The following is an 18134-nucleotide window of genomic DNA, read 5'->3' on the forward strand; positions in this document are numbered from 1 at the left end:
TAACCTAATGACTTGTGAGTCTAGTGTTTGCGCTACACTTACCAAATTCCGATATAATTCTTGTTTATCTTTAGAGAGAAACTTGTATACGACAAGGTGTATAACAATTTATTTTCTTTCTTTATCGTCGCAAAAGAGAAGAGAATACAAAGAAAAATGTATGCACGGTATGGATAAGTTTTTTTTCCCAACATTGCATCGGGACTTTTGCTAACCAATTAAGCTGTGACACGTGTCGGAATGGCTTCTTATAACGGACCTAGCCCCCTTGAGATCATAGCCTTTACAATCATGTAGGACAGCCTCCAATGAGACTCCTGATAGAGACATTGGTGTAAAAACACATGAGGGGGCCCACCTCAAGTTGCAAGTGTAAAAGAGTTTGAAAAGGATTTCTGATCTCACCAAGAAAACAAAAGGACTTATTATCAAATCCAATCATCTTTCTTCATGATGTTTTAATTTAATCCACGGTTGTGAGTAGAGTGGGTGTTTTGTTGTTGAGAACAATAGACAAGTGCAGGAACGGTGACTAAGGTGAGCTTCCATCACTCATCATGAGCTGCCAGCCCACCTGTTCCCTCACAACTCAAAAATAAGAAATAAATCAAGAGTATTTTTAGACCTTATTTTAATCTTTCTTATGGAAAAAAATTAAAAAATGCCCAAAACAGAGAGAGTGTGCATTATAATAAGAGGGAACTTTTTCATAATTTGCAGTATCTACAAACATCTTAATATCCAATCACAGCCATCCACCTTCAAACTCTGCTTTCCCTGCCCTTCCCTCTCTCTCTCTCTCTCTCTCTCTTTCTCTCTCTCGCTCCAAAGATTTTAGCAAAAATAGATTCATTTCTTGAAGCTTGCTAGCTTTGCTTTATCTGAGCTTCTGTAGTTTTCTCTTTCCATTCATATCAAACACAACACTTTTTTTTTCTTTCTTCTCTTTTCTTTGTTGCTCGGGCCTCAAGGAAAAAAGAGGAAAGACGAAATCTTTCCCAACTTTTTTCCACTGACTGCTCCAATTCCCCTGGTTTCAGAGCCTCCCTCACTCTTGTCCCCAATTGGGTTTTCCCCATTAGCAGCCTTTTTGGTCTCTCTCTCTCTCTCTCTCTCTCTCTCTCTTCAGTATCTTTTGCTTTCCTAAATTGGGATGCCAAGAAGTGGAAGAAGCTGCAGATACAAGTGTTTTAGTTCCGTCTGAAATTCTACCAGGATTCTAATTTCATTTTCTCAAGATTGCTTTAATCTGTTCTCTGTTTATCATCTCTGAGACTTGTTCAATGGGTTCAGCTAAACTATTTTAGTTTTTTTCTTCTTAAAAATAAAGATTTAAAGACATTTATTTGAATTTTGAAAAGGTAGGTCTTTTCTAGATTCCTCAGGGTGTGCCTATGCGGAAAAAAGGTATTCTGATTCCTTTCAGAATGCCCCTTGATTTAACTCTCCTTTCATCATTCTGAAACCTCCACCGCTCTCTCTCTCTCTCTGCATTTCCTGAAAGGGTTCTCTCTTGCTCTGTTTCTCCTCTGTTTTCAACCCAATTCTCAGTACCATATCGAATTTCATCAGTTGGGAATTCAAGAAATCAGAAATTCATCCAATTTGTCAATTATGCAAGCGTGAATTTGAGATCTTGAATTTGATATCATGAAGTTTGAAATGGAAATTCTATCGCCCTCATCCTATTTTTCAAGTTCAAATTGGCTTCTTGAAGAGAGCAAGAGCACGCAATGGACCCCGGCAGAGAACAAAATGTTCGAAAACGCCTTGGCGGTGCACGACAAGGACACGCCAGACCGGTGGATTAAGGTGGCAGCAATGATACCTGGGAAGACAGCAATGGATGTGATGAAGCAGTATGAGGAATTGGAAGTTGATGTTGGCAAAATAGAAGCAGGGCTGGTTCCAATTCCTGGCTATAGTGCCTCTCCATTCACATTGGAGTGGGTGAATAGACATGGCTATGATGGGTTCAAACAGTCTTATGGGCTTGGTGGTAAGAGATCTTCATCAGCTAGGCCTGCTGATCATGAAAGAAAGAAAGGTGTTCCATGGACTGAAGATGAACACAAGTAAGTTTCCCAGTGTAAATTTCAGAATGTAATGTTTATTTCACTTTAACATTTGAGCTGTTAAAGTAGAATTGGCTTGAAGTTAACATTTTAGATGATTTTTTCTTCACATCTAAGCCATAAATGAAGTGTGAAAAAAACTTTGGGATTGCATATCAAAGCAAGCTCAGAACTCTAGCTTAGGTGTTTAAGTTTCTACTGAAAATTATCTTGATTCAGATTTGGTTACACTGGTTTTTATTTTTCAGCCATTCTTTTGACATAATAGTTTCATGATTGTGTATAGGCTGTTTCTACTGGGGCTGAAAAAGTATGGCAAAGGGGACTGGAGGAACATCTCACGCAACTTTGTGGTAACTCGAACACCGACTCAAGTGGCTAGTCATGCACAGAAGTACTTTATCAGGCAGCTTTCAGGGGGGAAGGATAAGCGAAGAGCCAGCATCCATGACATAACAACTGTCAATCTCAACGACATGAGAACTCCATCTCCGGACAATAAAAGGCCTCTCTCTCCTGAGCACTCATCTGTGCCTCAGCAGCCAAATTCTGCTGCCACTGCCAGGACTCCGTTTCAGTGGCATCACCAGCAAGGCGGTGGAGCAAACATGGCTTTCAATCAAGCACATAGAAATATGTTCATGCCCCATCCTTATGGGATTAGTTCATATGGACTTAAAATGCAGGGGCAAGATCTGCACAAAGTTGCTGCTAATAACTCTTACTATGGACCTCAAAATATGGTTTTTCAGATGCAATCCGCACCGCACTACCCGTACGGATGATCTAGCAGCTCTTCTCAATCCTCTGCAGCTTGATATGCCATTATGTTCTTTTAGTTCATTAGTAATAGCTTTATCTGAGCTTTTTTTCTTCTTCATGGTTTCTTGTAAATATGTCATTCAGAACTTTGAGTTAGCATAATAGTATCTGAGGGGAACAAGATCAAAGTATTTCTTGGAATTTCGAATACGTACGAAATATGAAACTGAGGTGAAGCATCTCAAAACCTAGTTGTACCCCCCACCCCACCCCTACGGATTTCATATTCTGTAATGATAAGGGAGTGGTGAATTATTGCAGAAGGCATCAAAGATGAACAGGAGCATGTATGAGAAATAATGGTTTTTACTTTTTAGAGTCTGGGTAAGGGTCTTGAAGCAAACACTTCCTCTAGCTCTAGTTAAGAATGGAATGCAGAAGGAGATAATGCATCAGATAGCAGATAACAGACATAAATAAAATTCCAAGGTCTAATGGCTAATGAAGGAAGAGGCATAATCAAGGACAAGCATTTTCAATCAAATGGTGAAAGAACAGTATGTCTTAGGCACCACCTGCATATTAATATTCAATGATGTTACAAGGGTCATGAATCTTTGTGATAAATATCAAACATTAATTATGATTAACTTAATAAGCATGGGATCTTCTGTACTTTATTTTTTATTTAATATGTGAATTTTAGTCAAATGACTATGACTTCTAATTTTGCCACTATGTTAATTAGAATAAGAGCAAAAATTAAAATGGTAGAAAATTCTGTGAGCATCCCATCCCATATTGCTATGTGTCTGTCTGCTTGGGATAATCCAAATCCTTACTATGGCTTGCAAAGGAACTACTAATGTAGTGGTTTGGAGTAATTGTTCCCCCGGGCAAGGTCTTGGGTTCAAGTCCAAGCATCTGTGTTGTGTGTGTGAGTTTAGACCAGTTGTTTTCCTTTAAAGTAAAAAACAATAATTGAAAGAAAGAAAAGGGTACTGGATGCTAGGTTTCAAATTAGCCAAGTCATAGAGCACTCAGCTTGGAATTTCATGGTAAGACTGCCTACTTTTAACTCTTTTAGACTGTCTCACTAAACTTTGATACCAAAATGGCCAAGTTGACTGGGAAAGACCTTGAAACTTCAAACCTAGAAAGATCAAATGCTGAGTCTTCTTGCACTAACTCAAAGCATCTTATGCTTCAATCACTTTTCTGGCTTGTTTGTATATATGAGATCCTCTTATAATTATAAACAAGATCCCCCCGCCCTACTAGCTACGAACAACGGTTAGTGATTTTATTGTAAATAAAATATACAAGAGACTAAGATTTAGATCAGATTACACTGCTAATGTATTTAATTTGTGGTTCATATTTTTCTGTAATTTGTTTTGTGTGACATTTCTCTCTCTCTCTCTCTCTCTCTCTCTCTCTCTCTCTCTTCCCTGGATTTGGTTTTTGAGCATGGTGATTTTCTGATTCTAAAGTGTACGGCCCCTACCAACTAAATACAATGTTAAAGATTTCATTGTTCTCTAACAAATCTAGACTAAACTTGTGATGCCCGATCTTGGAGACAAATTAAGTAGCTTTTTATTAGCAGAAAGACCTGTTTACCCTTTTCTTAGTCTTTATAATTTCATATTTCTACATGGGCTTTGAGATTCTCTTTTGGGTGGGAACATCATTGACTTATTTTCCTCTCCTTCCTTCTTTTATTTATTTGGAAGAAGAATCTTCCTCCTAATTAAGTGCTACTTTGATCTAGTGATTAGTGATTTGCCGTCAAGTAAGACAAGTTAACAATTATTACCTACTGTTTAGCTCCATAAAGCTAAATGACGTTAATTAGGTAGGTGATTGATGCAAATTTACAACCCAATACACACTCCCACTGTAGTCACTTTTGGTTTTGCGTGTCTCTTTGCAACAAGTTTTTTGTTTTGGAATTAATTGCAGCGTTGAACCAAAAAGAAAAACTTGTTAGGTGATGTTGCTTACTCCACCCTTATAAACCCTAGATTGGATTCATTCCTATCCGATATAGGGTTCCTGTCTGCGACGTTCTACCCTACTCGAACATGCCCTAAAATTTAAACCCTAATGAGCTAGGCATTTGCCACTCAACCCAAAAGACTAGTAAGGTAAGTGATGGATGGTGATGAATTACTATTCACTAGTAATCCTAGTGTAATATACAAGACATTCTATCTCTTAAACTCTCTCCACAATTCACCTCTCTTCAATTAAAACAAAAGGAAAAAAGAAAACATTATAGAAGGAATCTCACTATTTCAGAGCACACTTGTTAAACAAAATGACAAACAATGAACACAGTGCTTAAGTTGTACTGTACTGTTTTCATTTTGATCCATTTCCACCCTTTTCTCTGTTTATGTTTTAACTTATTTGTTACCTAGTTTCTTTTGTTTTTTTAATTTTCTTCATGAAAAGCCAAGTAACCACGCAGGTCAATGGGACAGTACTGTTTTCTACAGTCCCGCCCATTATGTAAAGAATCCAGACCTACATGGGCAACACTGTCATTACAATTGTGTTTTGCACAGTAAATGACAAAACTAATCACCATATTTTTCCAAAGCCTTTCTGCAACTTGGACAAGAAAGCACCCTACACTTTATTCCTAGGCTAGTTTGATTAACACCTAAAAAACTAATTGTAACCACATACATAGTATCATCACTATCACAATTTCTACTTTCGGCCATATCTTGTTTTCTCTCTATTTTTCTCAACTATATTCTGATTCTTCTCTGTCAAAATGCTATTAGCTACATGCACTTAAGAGCTGTATGTATATATGTATATGTATATATAATTATTCATGTTTAGATCAAAAGAAAGATGAGAGGAAGTTCAGTAGGGGTCTATGTGTAGAAGTGCTTCAGTGGCCCATGGAGATCTGAGAATAATCTGTTGTGGGGACCTATTCTACATATCACAGAAAAGAATATATGGAAGGTCGGAAAGCAGAAGATGCATCATATCTGAATAACATTAGTTAATGCAAGCTTAATGATCTCGTTAAGTCTTCTGTGGACAAGAAAAAAGGGTATAACAGATAAGACATACCATTGTCAATAGTATCAGTTGGGATCTGAAGCTTTTGCTGGGAATATGAGATTGAAAATTCTTGTCCTCCTGCTATCTCTTTATTGACCTGAGACCGAATTGCAAGTTGACATTGTACATTGATTTTATCATATCCATTATCAACAAGCATGCTTTACATATACAACTGAGTTCATGGCTGAATTGATTATCCTTATTCACGAAACTATAGTTCGTCTTAAAGATGGAAATCACATTTGGATCCTTCATGCCAGCTGACAATAATGACTAGGAAACAGCAGCACGGGGGAACAAGGTAACGTAAGACAAGAATAGGGTGAATTCATACATTCAATTAAGTACAAACACATTTGACACCAAGGGGCAATTCATTCATGAACTGCCATTCTGCTTGAACAGGTTCAAGAAGCTCAGTCTACTCAGGATTTCAGAACGGCCTTAGTCTCAAATGTTTTTACTGTAAGGATTTTCCCTTATTGCAAGTCAACCCATAGCCAAGAGGATATAAAGGGTCATACGAGTTGTCTAGAGCATTCATCGGCAGCTGTTCAACCCTTTTAAACCATGACACTGGTAATAGGCCCTCGAAGTCATAATCTCCAAAGATCACATCTGCTATTCCCTCTCCTTCACTACCAGGCAACCAAGCAGCAACAAGAGCATCCATTTTTTCCAAGAGCCAAGGCTCTAAAGTTAAGGGTCTTCCAGATATCAGAATCACCAATGTGGGGAGTCTATCAGCAACTGAGCTTATCACATCAGTTCCATTGAAGGGGATGGCAAGCTCCAAATTGTCACCTCTGAATTCTGCATATGGTCCTTCACCAACAGCTACAATTGCAAAAGAGATATCTTCACGTGCTAAGGTGTCTGCTGATGGATATTGCTCATAAATGATTTCTGTGTCATCTCCAACTGCCTTCTTGATAGCTTCCAAGATGGTTGTGCCTTAAAAATGTAAATTTCTAAATAGTTAAGTGTGCCTGTGCAATCACAGCGATCTTAAAAGGTAAAACCATGGAAATTTATGGTCTACGAACCCCTTGTTCTCTACAAAATTTCAATGTAAGATTTAACAATGTTGTTGAAAAACAACAGCATCTAACTAGGAAGCAAAGTTTCCTAGTTAGATTATTTTTTTCCCCGAAGAAAACCTTCGGGTGAATGATTTAACTACACATTGCTAGATTCCCAAGAAGAGAGAATTTTCACAACCTCTTATTTGTGACAGTTCTTTAAAAAGCAGATTTTGGTTCAATAACCTGAATCAGGAAACTTATTGGAAACTATGTATACAGAAGCCTATGGACTTTGTCTTATGAAGTCATACATAATGTCACATTGATTAATACTATCATGCATACCCATTTCTAGTATTAAAATCCTGGGAAAATAACAAAGTTCCATACCAATTGTGATCCTGCCACTGCGACCATCCCAAGTAGCTGTCCACCCTCCACACTGATATCCGAGATCATCAGCATGTGTTCCAGCAACAAGTATTCTTTTAGCTTTTCTGTCTAATGGAAGAAAAGGTTTCCTTGAATCCTTTCCATTCTTCAAAAGAACCAAGGACTTGCGAACCGCTTCGCGTGCTAGATCTCTATGAAGCTGTACAATAGTAATAACAGTAAAAACTGTATCTCAGGTATTAAATTGACCGGGACAGTTTTTGTATAACAGTTGGTACATTTAAAGCATAGAAAGTCCACCATGCCTCAAAATAGGGGTAATATTCTTAAAACAGAATATGCTCGACAAGCAACCTTCTAATGGTAATATGCAAAGCATGCGTTCTTGAATGAGGTGAATGTAAGACATGCTGGCTCTGCAAACTTACCTTGCAACCAACCATGTCCAGCAAAGATCTATCAGAGAAGGGATGCTCAAAAAGACCGGAAACAAACTTCACTCTTAGAATTCTTTCAACAGCATCATCTATCCTGGACATTGATATGTTCCCATGTTCAACCAGATATACCAAATCCTTCACAAATTGTTCATATCTGAAAGGCACCATCACCTGCATACCTCGTCTTGTAAATTAGACAAACAATTAAAAATCAAGGATATCAATAAATAACTCAGGCTTTTAAACTTGGAGTTCAATATACCATGTCAATTCCTGCATTAACGGCAGATGAAATGCAGAAACGATAATCTGCACCTCGAGGTTTGCAAAGTTGGTCAAGTGCTTCCCAGTCAGAAATCACAAAACCCTACAGCAGAGTAAACCCTGTTAATTTTATTCCGATATACAGCAACTACATTCAAATAAACCAACAAAATATATGAAAGTCACATCTAACTCCAATAATACTGTGCCTCTGTTAAGTAATTTGAATTTCACTATATCATTCTAATGTTAGCAAAGGCGCGTCAAGTGAAGTAGGAAGCATATCAAGAGACCAGAAAGCCATCAATAATCAATCAAAATGGCAATGTTTATTGAATCTATGCCAATAAAATTGTACTTTGAGTGGAAATAGAACCAAGTCAATAATAGGCTAACAGATGTACTTTCTTGTACTTGCGCTTTACCTAATAGGGCAATGGATAGGTATGTAGGGGTAGGTCTTGGGTTCATCTTGCTCACCAAGAAAAAACAAACTCATTATCTGCGTTTTTTACCTTAAAACCTAGCTTATCTTTCAAGATTTCCGTCAGGAGAAAGCGGTCAGCATGCAGTTTACTTCCATTCCAGCTGGAATAGGATGCCATAACAGTGGAAACTCCATCAGAAATACAGTTCAGATATGGTGCCATATGAATCCTCTCTAAGTCATCATAAGATGATATGGTATTCCCCTCATTAAGACCTTTATGTGTACCCCCATCTCCAACAAAATGCTTGGCACATGCAATAGTGTTGTTTCTGGAATTTTAAAAAAAAAAAATGGAACTTCAGAAATAATTTCTAATCTGTACGAGAAAGTTACAGTGACTTAGTATTGGAACACAAGATCAAGGTATGAATATGTTAGCAGGAAAGATGAAAATTTGAGTGCAGAAGCTGACCACTTGACTGATATAATATAATTATCAAAGAATTGGAAAATATGAAAGTTTCATGACAAAATTTTAGATACAACGTGTATACGTAGAAAAAGGAGGACAAGTTTTCTGGAAAAAGTCTCATCGGTGTCTAAGTGAATCTCCAGAAAATATTCTTTTTCCTTTGTTTTTCCTTCTCATTAACATAAAATAGTATTTGAAAAGGACAGTTCAATTTTCTCTGTAACAATGATGCTTAAAGATGAAATATGATTGACCAAAGAAGTATACCCAGAAATTTATCAACTAACAACTCCTACATACCTTCCCAGTACGAAAGGGTAGCCCTTTGGATGCCCTTGGGGTGGCTGCCCCTGCAAGCCTGTAACAATAGATGTCATCTTTCTGACAATTTCAGTGTCTTCACTGTAACTTTCATAGCATCTTCCCCATCTGGGATCTCTGCACACCTGTCAGAACCCATTCAAGTGAATTGCTTGACTAATCCATCCAAAAAAGATTATACTGGCGATATGATCATCCACATAAGTTGCACAGCTATTGCAACAACACACATGCATCTTTTCCCGCAAAAGATACAAATTTTAGAATGTTCATGCAATCTGATGAGCTGTATAGAAATTGCAATTGATTACATCCATAATGACTTACAGCTACACAGGGAGCAAAAGTATAGTGAATGCCACTAGCCCTGACTTCAAGAGCAGTTGAAGCACCAATCCTTTTAACCAAATCCGCATCTCTGTCAGAGTCAGAAAGTTAGAGGACTAACAAGACTAAATCTCCCTCTCTTTTGTTTCACCAACAACCGGAAAGATGTAAAGTAATTCTAGAAAGGGTTAATGAGACATTGCATTTTAAGTCTATAATTCAGCAATTTAACTCCACTTTTTTCTTCTTTGTTTCTGTTTTCCTTCTTCATATCATTCAGTTTTAACTCAATGCCAAAACAAATTAAAAGATTATAAATTAAAAATATAAGACAAAATTGGTCTTCCAGAAAATATGAAATCTTGATCCATTGTTCTTGTCATTCAGTTTCCAGTAATTAACATATTCAGTTTCCAGTAATTAACATACTTGCATCCTTTGAGTCATGAGTATGGACTCCAAACATAAATTTCAATTCTTTTCCAACATTTTCTTAGGAACCAAACAAAGCGCCCACAACAACCAGTAAAGAAATGGATCATTCACAAGTATAAAGTAAAAAACATCAAGGGAAGGAACAGAGTGAAGAAAGCTAACCTGGTGGCCCCAAGACCAACATTGTGAGGAAATATAGTGGCGCCATACACACTGTTGTTCCCATGAACCGCATCAATCCCATATATCAGTGGTATTCCGAGCCGTGACTCAAGAGCTGATCTCTGAAACCCATCGATCATATCGGCCCAGTCCGACGACAAGGCCTTCTCAAAGGGCACACTGCCTCCAGCACTGAGTATACTCCCTGCCATATGGAAATACAGATATTGTCCTTCAAGTATTTGATAAAATACGTGAAAGGAACTTAAAGACATGCATAGAAAACAGATGGGTACCGATGGAGAAGTCTCTAATGGCATCTGGGGTGGAGACCCGGCGCTCGATTTGTGTCATCTGGCCCACCTTCTCTTTTAAAGTCATGCGAGAAAGAAGGTCTTTGACTCGAGCTTCAATGGGTTCATTGGGGTTTCTGTATATGCAATTAAAGTCGTTTACTTTGTCCATCTTGAGCTAAGTTAATGTCTTCTTCCTCTTCTTCTTCTGAGCTTCAGTTGGACAACCCAGGTATATATAGAACTGAAGTGTTCTAACTTTTAGTTAATTTGACGAGTGGTAGATTGTAGAGTTGCATTGCAGTAAATTTACTACAGTACTATATTACTGCCTACCTATTTGAATATGTATGGGGACCCTTTCACTTTCAATTTCTGGAGGATGCCACCAACTTTCCTGCTTTGTTTAAATAATCAGAGGTCAAAACTAACTTTCTTCTGCTTGTGTTGTGGGTGCTGCGTACTATACTACGCTTAATTGGTCAATTGTTTGCTAACTAATTTCAAGGCTAATAGAGCAGTTATTAAGCTTGTTCTCTAACTTTAAGCACCAATCTTTGCATGTATGGTTTGGAAGAGGGGCCTAGTTGTTGGCTTACTTTATCCTTCAGTCTGATGTAAATGACAATTTTTTTTTTTTTACGGTTATATAAAGTGCTTGCCAGAGGGCTTCCAAACAGAAAAATATAATAATAATTTCAAGGGTAATTTGGGCATCTTCTGTTCATCCCAGATAGATTAGAGAGTACACTGATCTCAACAGGAAAAAATGAGACTGAAAAAAAGGGATTTTGTTTTACTATGCATAATTCTTTCATTTGTGATCAGAATTTAGACCCTTTTTTTTCTTTCTTGGAGTCATAGATAAGCAACATAGATAAACTTTAAGAATTATTTTGGATCATGATTTGATTCAGTTGAGTTGAATACCTTCAATTATATATTCAGCCTTCATAGCTATATGATTTAGATGAGATAGAAGAGATATACATCATAGATTGACAAAGTAGATATCCACATTCAATTCACAAGAAAAGGGGAAAGACAATAGAAATTTGACATGTTACAGATATTATAAACATTTAAATAGTCCTGCTCTACTCTTCTGGAAACCCAAATGAATCTGGTAAACAGTTGTTGAAGCATCATATTCTGTATCCTTCTACAGCAGTTGCACAGATGATTTTACTATTTTTACCGTTCAGCTTTACCGATTAACAGCCTGTTCATATTTCACTGAAGTTTTAGATTCACATTCTACATCTTCGATGGCTTCCAAGTTGCCTCTGGCATCAGCTGGCTTTGATGAAGTCCACCTTTACCACCTTCTATACACTAACTTCTTCTAGTCTTCCTCGCACTGACTACTTGATCACCAACTTCATTTAAAACTTCAAGCCTCTTTTTTGGAGAATCTTCTTGTTCCTGTTCAGTTTAACAAAAGCTTGCATTTATTAGTCCCAATTATCTCCTTGTTGGAAAATTATGACTATTTTCTATTTTTGTTTCTGTCTTTTGCCTCTATGCAAACATAAAGCATATGATATAGGTTTCCTCCAGTTGTTCGGAAAGAGAATGAAAAATAATGTTGTGAAATGTTAGGTTATATATTGTGTTTACTTTCTGCTGGTTTTCTACAGATAAAAGAATGTGATATTCATCCAAAAGTAAAAATGCAAGCTATATATTTTGTTTACCTTGGTTCCTTTTCGTGATACATTTTCAGTATCTTCCATAGAGTCTTTGTTAAGTTTTGATTTCTTCAACTGGTTTTTTCAACTCTACAGCAGCCTCTGTTGTTTTTTCCAATTCTGGAGCAGCCTCTGTTGCTTTTTGTGATATACTTCCACTGTTTTCATCTGCAGAAACTTGGGTTGCTTTTTGTGAAACACTTCCAATTTCTGCAGTTGGGTTTTTCAGTTCTGCAGCAGTCTTTGTTGCTTTTTCTAGTAAGTTTTCAACTTTTTCATCTGTTTTTTTTAATTTTGCACCAGCCTCTATTGCTTTTTCTGATACCTTTCCTATTTCTTCAGCTGGCCTTTTCAATTCTGCAGGAGTCTGTGTTACTTTCTGTGATACACTTCCAATTTCTTCAGATGGTTTTTTAAATTCTATAGGAGCCTCCGTTGCTTTTTGTGATACACCTCCAATTTCTTCAATTGGTTTTTTCAATTCTGCAGCAGTATCCGTTGTTTGTTCTGAAGTACTTCCAACTTCTGGTTTTTCCAACCCTGCAATTGCCTCTGTTGTCTTTCCCCAGACATTTGCAATATTTTCAGCTGGTTGTTTTGATTCTCCAGCAGGCTCTGACGCTTTTTGTGATAGATTTCCAATATCTTTAGCTGGTTTTATAACTTCTGGGCTAGCCTTTGTTACTTCTTGTGATACGTTTCCTATTTCTTCAATTGGCTTTTTTGATTCTACAAGAACCTCTGTTGCTTTTTGTGATCCACTTTCAATTTCTTCCGATGCTTTTTTCAATTCTGCATGAGCCTCTGTTGCTTTTTCTGATGCACTCCCAATTTTTTCAATCGGTTTTTCCAACTCTGCAGGACCCTTTCTTACTTTTTGTGAAACATTTCCCATTTCTTCTGTTGGTTTTTTCAACTCCGCAGTAGCCTCTATTGCTTTTCCTGATAAATTTTCTGTTTTTTCACCTTGTTTTAAAGATTCTGCAGCAGTCTCTGATGCTTTTTGTGATACATTTCCTATTTCTTCATCTGGTTTTTTCACTTCTGCAGGAGCATCCCTTGCTCTTTGTGGTACACTTCCAATTTCTTCAGATGGATTTTTCAACTGTACGGGAGCCTCATTTGCGTTTTGTGATGTACTTCCAATTTCTTCAGGTGGCCTTTTTAGTTCTGCAGGAGCCTCTGTCGCTTTTCGTGATAAACTTCCAACTTCTTCAGCAGGCTTTTTCAACTCTGCAGTAGCCACTGTTTCTTTTGTTGATACACTTCCAATTTCATCGCTCAATTTTTTCAATTCTGAAGCAGCTTCTGTTGTGTTTTGCAATACATTTCCTATTTGTTCAGCTGGGTTTTTCAAATCTGAAGTAGAATATGTTGCTTTCTGTGATGCATTTCCAATATCTTCAGCTGGTTTTTTAAATTCTGTAGCATCCCCTGTTTGCTTTTCTGATGCATTTCTAATTTCCTCAGCTGGTTTATTCAATTCTGCATCAATCTTTGAAGCTTTTTGAGATACATTTTCATTTTCGTCAGCTGGTTTTTTTAATTGTGCAGCAGCCTCTGTTTCCCTTTGGGATACACTCCCAACTCCTTCAGCTGATTGTTTTAATTCTACTGTGGGATCTGTTGCCTTGTGTGATACATTTGCTATTGCCTCAGCTGGTTTCTTCAATTCTGCATCAGACTCTGTAGCTTTTTGTGATACATCTTCAATTTCTTCAGCTGGTTTTTTAAATTGTGCAGCAGCCTCCGTTGCTTTATTTGATCTACTCACACTTTCTTCAGCTGGTTTTTTTAATTCTACTGTAGTTGCCTTTTGCGATACATTTGCGATTTCTTCAGATGTTTTTTTCAATTCTGCAGCAGCTTCTGTTGCCTTTTGTGATACATTTATAATTCCTTCAGCTGGTACTTTAATCTCTGAAACTACTTCGTTTGCATTTTGTGAAGAACTGCAAATTTCTTCAGCTGATTTTTTCATATCTAAAGTAGCCTCTGTTGCTTTCTGTGACATATTTCCTGTTTCTTCAGCTGGTTTTTGGAGTTCAGCAGCAGCTTCTGTTGCTTTTCGTGAAACCTTTTCAATTTCATCAGCTTGTTTTTTTAATACTGAAGCAGCTTCTGTTGCTTTTTGTGATAAATTCCCAATATCTTCAGCTTGTTTATTCAATATGATGTTGATTTCCTCAGTGGACTTCTCTGGAGGCTTACCTGGTTCCTGTTCAATATTAGATGTAAGCATGAGTCCAACCAGTATAATTTAATTAGGATTTTGATCCCACCCATCATGAGATCATGTTACCAGAGAAATAACAAATCATATAATTTGATCAAAAGCATGTACCACTGGTTTTCTTTCAATCTAATAATGTATCGTTAGTTGCTTTAGAGTCAAACCTGTGATGTTTTAGAATCACTTGTATTGGATTGCTGATTTGTTGGTTTCTCCACAGAATGCATTACATTTTGAGGTGCCAACAGTATACTGTCATGCGGCTTCTCTTCTGATGAATTACTTTTCACCTTGTCTCCCACCTCAGATTTTGAGGCACCCTCAGGGTTAGAAATTGACGAGGACACTTGGTCCTTTGGGATATGTTCTAGCAACACTGACGTAGGAGATGACGATGAAGTCGAATTAACAGGAACATCTTTGCTCACCAAATTTTTCTGTGGAGCTGATGCAATGGGATCACCAGATATCTGCTTTACCTCAGAAACTCCCCTTTGTGCAGTACCTTGCTCATCTTTATTGCCTTGAATTGGGATCAAGTCCTTTTTAGCATCAAGTTCTTTTTTGCCCTCATTTTCAGTTACCTTTTGAAGACCTCCCTCACTATGATTTGAATTCTCATTGTCCTTCGTTGGTTGTTTACTGTCCAAGGTGGCTTGACGTTCAGCAGGATTTACAGAACTTTTCTCCAAATGCCTGTTAGATTCTGAAATAGTCCCCTCATTTGGTTTTGATAGCTCTCCCACAGACTCTTTCTTAGTCGATATCTGGGCTCCACCGTCTCTGTCTGTATTTTTCTTCTCATCTTTCGAGTTATCAATTGTGTTGGCTGCCGGAGCATTCACCTTCTTTGTAGTCTCACCAGGAGGATTAGACGATTCCTGTTTAATATCCGAAAAGATCAGAGAGAGAGAGAGAGAGAGAGAGGAAGATGTATTAGCATGTCAAAGATTAATAGACTGTCTTTTAGGAAAAAAGGATAGTTGTTCCATTACAATAAGATTTATATAAATTAGTGGAAATTTGGACTGCTCAAAACTTGGACTAACCTCTGGATTTTCAGAAGGATGAGCCACCAACTTATCTGTCAACTTCATTGTTTCCTCTTGATTTTTGGGCGAAAGTGCATTCAATGAGCTAGAAGTCCTTGGGTTCCCAACTTCTTCCGCTACTTGCCTGACATCATCATGGATCTTTCCATCAGAATTCACCGAATGGACTTGACTGTCTCCATAAATTTCTGTCATTGAAGATGACAATGAACACGCATCATCTAGTTCTTCTGGCTGTTGCAAAGGCATGGATGACTCAGCAACACCCTTGGTGTTCTTATTGTTTCCTGAAGATCTTATGTCTGCAAGGTCCTTCTCACTTAGTCCCCGTACTCCCCTCGATTTTGATTCATTTTCTTCTGTTCTGGATGATTGAGATGAGGCTGCCCACATATACTCTCTTTCAAAGTCCCCATCTAAGTTCAATGATTCTCTATCCGTGGGTGAATTGGCCCCGTCAATGGTCAGTGGAGGTGAACCAAGCTCTGAGACCTCCACCTGCAGGTCAGAAGCTATAGAGTATGTAGGAGTATGACAAGTGCCCCTTTCTGCATAAAACAAACGTTCTTCAAATCTGCTCCTTTCATTTGCAGACGGGCTAGACTCATATAAAGCTTCCTTCACAGTTTTGCTCTTAGGGACTGAACAAGTTAAAGGTTTTGGTGGAACATGTCTCACTTTCGATAATGCATTTTGAGGGGGTGGTCCAGATGTACTAGCATTAAATGTGTGGTCATCTTCTTCAGAATATGATGTTGAGCTTGACTCATCATCGTTGCTGTCATCTGTTATTTGTTGCTCCATCTGACCTTCACTTATATTTTCTATCTTCATCTCTCCTTTGATATCGATCGCACTTTGAGTTTCTCCGCTGCTTCCATCTTTGGGTTTCACTGAGCCTGTTGCCTGAACGGAGGAGGATTCAATTCCATTCTTAGTAATATCAGGGTTGCTGTCAATCTCAGATCTGTCACGTACTTTTGACAACAGAGCTTCAATAACATCATCATGCTTACCCGACAGCATTCTTTCGATATGCTTATCGTGAGATCCCGTCTCTGCATGGGGCAAAAGAAACATGCATGGATGCATGCAGTTAAGAATCATAAGTCACTACAATTTTCTTTTCAGCTTCTGAAGAAAGTAAGAACTACAAGAAAGTAACAAAAACCTGATTGCTTCTTAAATCTGGAGAACCCCTTTACATCCATTGCTTTCTTCCTGGTTTCTAATGGGAAAGAAGAAGCCCCCAAAGAGAAGCTCTCATGCCTGCAAAATAGCATATCCTTTTGCTGAACTGCTGTGAATTCTTGTTGGAAACTATCAGCCATAAGGTTCGGCTTCTCTTCAAGTGGATCATATGGAAGATCAAATGGATTTTGCATAGGTAACAAAATGGAAGGCGCTGAACCAGGTGTGTCCATCTCATTACAGCCTTTCACGAATTCGAAAGGGTTGTTTTTCGCAATAAAAATGGGAGCAATTTGACCTGGTATTATAGTGTCCAAGTCAATTAGACCTTTCTCAACCTGGATTTTGAATAACTTTCTTGCTCTTCTTCTGGCAATTAAACTTTCCAGCCTTTTATTTCTTTCAATCTCGGAAAATCCAAGATCCATAAGATTTTTTTGATCATCATCTGTCCACTGCACAGCCTTATTCCCATCCTCTTGTGCTGTTCCTCCATCAATCCCGCCACCTTCGGATTTTTCAGTCTGTCCATCTGAGTCATCAGACGACAAGAGATGAGAATCTGAAAGGTCAGAATCTAGGACAGATTGGTGCTGCTCAACAAGAAGTTGAATATTGTCAGTAGATGGTGCTTTAGCAGTGGAGCCCTCTCCATGACAGGAAGTTTTATTCTCTTTCTCCTCCATGACTGCCTTGGTGTTTTTGCCGACCAAGGCAGTTCCACTGATCAAATTATCTTTCCAAGTTGTCGATATGGGCGCGTCTTTTTCCACCTTGCCAGCTTGTGCACCCCCTTCTTCTGTGCACCTTCTTGCAACATTTGTTCGTCTACTTTTCTGTTTTGTTAAGACGGAGCACCCATCTCGATTAACATCAACATCATCTTGAACAGATTCAGATTTTTTACCTGAAATTCTATCATTAATCCGTTTCTCATCCCGTTTGACCTCTAGGATTGTGAGTCCTCCAGAAGTCCAAAAAACTCTAAGCAAAGCAGCAATGCAGACCAGAAATGGAAACCAGAAGACAAAAAGATTGAAAAATACATAAAGGAAGTAGATGAAAAACAATATGGCTGAAACAAATGGATGCTTCTGTACACATAAGCTACTAGTCTTCATGGAAAAATGAAGAACTCTCCACACACAAACTAGTATAGCCTCTGCACCAACAGCCATATCTATCTCTCTGAACAATCTAAAGAAAAAATAGAACCAAAACAAACTAGGTGAATATTTGTCTGTAAACCTACAACATATACATTCAAACCTAGCACAATTAAGGCAGTGGTACTAGGAATTGAGAAATGCGGAAACAAAAGGCAACCCGCATTTTAATATTGGACGAAAATCGGGTTTTGTTCAAGAAAAAAAGATTCAGCACTGGGGATGGATGATATTTTTGACAGAAAACCATAAGAAATGCGAGGCACAAAGAGCAAACATAGCTCTCTCTCTCTCTCTCTCTCTCTCTCT

At 38.0% G+C, this 18134-nt stretch overlaps 3 protein-coding genes across 3 annotated transcripts; 1 reads left to right on the top strand and 2 right to left on the bottom strand.

Annotated features, from left to right (window-relative positions):
* Positions 1-689: 689 nt before the first annotated feature.
* Positions 690-3028, top strand: LOC110762670 (transcription factor DIVARICATA). The gene is made up of 2 exons (XM_021965332.2): positions 690-2075; positions 2362-3028. The coding sequence occupies exons 1-2, from the start codon at positions 1651-1653 to the stop codon at positions 2858-2860; spliced, it is 924 nt and encodes a 307-aa protein (XP_021821024.1). The 5' UTR covers positions 690-1650; the 3' UTR covers positions 2861-3028.
* Positions 3029-5987: 2959 nt separating this feature from the next.
* Positions 5988-10838, bottom strand: LOC110762623 (uncharacterized). Its single transcript, XM_021965279.2, has 9 exons — positions 10496-10838; positions 10200-10404; positions 9603-9693; positions 9255-9400; positions 8568-8811; positions 8051-8155; positions 7777-7959; positions 7346-7547; positions 5988-6884 (listed from the first exon to the last, which is right to left on the bottom strand). The coding sequence occupies exons 1-9, from the start codon at positions 10662-10664 to the stop codon at positions 6391-6393; spliced, it is 1839 nt and encodes a 612-aa protein (XP_021820971.1). The 5' UTR covers positions 10665-10838; the 3' UTR covers positions 5988-6390.
* Positions 10839-11462: 624 nt separating this feature from the next.
* Positions 11463-17837, bottom strand: LOC110762468 (uncharacterized). The gene is made up of 5 exons (XM_021965116.2): positions 16640-17837; positions 15466-16526; positions 14581-15297; positions 12190-14401; positions 11463-11917 (listed from the first exon to the last, which is right to left on the bottom strand). Exons 1-4 carry the CDS (start codon positions 17835-17837, stop codon positions 12239-12241), a joined length of 5139 nt encoding a protein of 1712 aa, XP_021820808.2. The 3' UTR covers positions 11463-11917; positions 12190-12238.
* Positions 17838-18134: the final 297 nt, after the last annotated feature.

Source organism: Prunus avium, chromosome 6 (genome assembly GCF_965620075.1).
Source record: "Prunus avium chromosome 6, drPruAviu1.hap1.1, whole genome shotgun sequence".
In the NCBI taxonomy this organism is placed as follows: Eukaryota; Viridiplantae; Streptophyta; class Magnoliopsida; order Rosales; family Rosaceae; genus Prunus; species Prunus avium.

Bases quoted from the DNA above. Each gene is read 5' to 3' on its own strand.
- LOC110762670 (XM_021965332.2), top strand. From the start codon at position 1,651: ATGAAGTTTGAAATGGAAATTCTATCGCCCTCATCCTATTTTTCAAGT. The intron at 2,076-2,361 runs GTAAGTTTCCCA...GATTGTGTATAG, and splicing joins TGGACTGAAGATGAACACAA to GCTGTTTCTACTGGGGCTGA.
- LOC110762623 (XM_021965279.2), bottom strand. From the start codon at position 10,664: ATGGACAAAGTAAACGACTTTAATTGCATATACAGAAACCCCAATGAA. The intron at 10,405-10,495 runs GTACCCATCTGT...TCCATATGGCAG, and splicing joins CATTAGAGACTTCTCCATCG to GGAGTATACTCAGTGCTGGA. The intron at 7,960-8,050 runs GTATATTGAACT...CGAGGTATGCAG, and splicing joins TTAATGCAGGAATTGACATG to GTGATGGTGCCTTTCAGATA.
- LOC110762468 (XM_021965116.2), bottom strand. From the start codon at position 17,837: ATGGCTGTTGGTGCAGAGGCTATACTAGTTTGTGTGTGGAGAGTTCTT. The intron at 16,527-16,639 runs GTTTTTGTTACT...TGCCCCATGCAG, and splicing joins CAGATTTAAGAAGCAATCAG to AGACGGGATCTCACGATAAG. The intron at 15,298-15,465 runs GTTAGTCCAAGT...GATATTAAACAG, and splicing joins ATCCTTCTGAAAATCCAGAG to GAATCGTCTAATCCTCCTGG.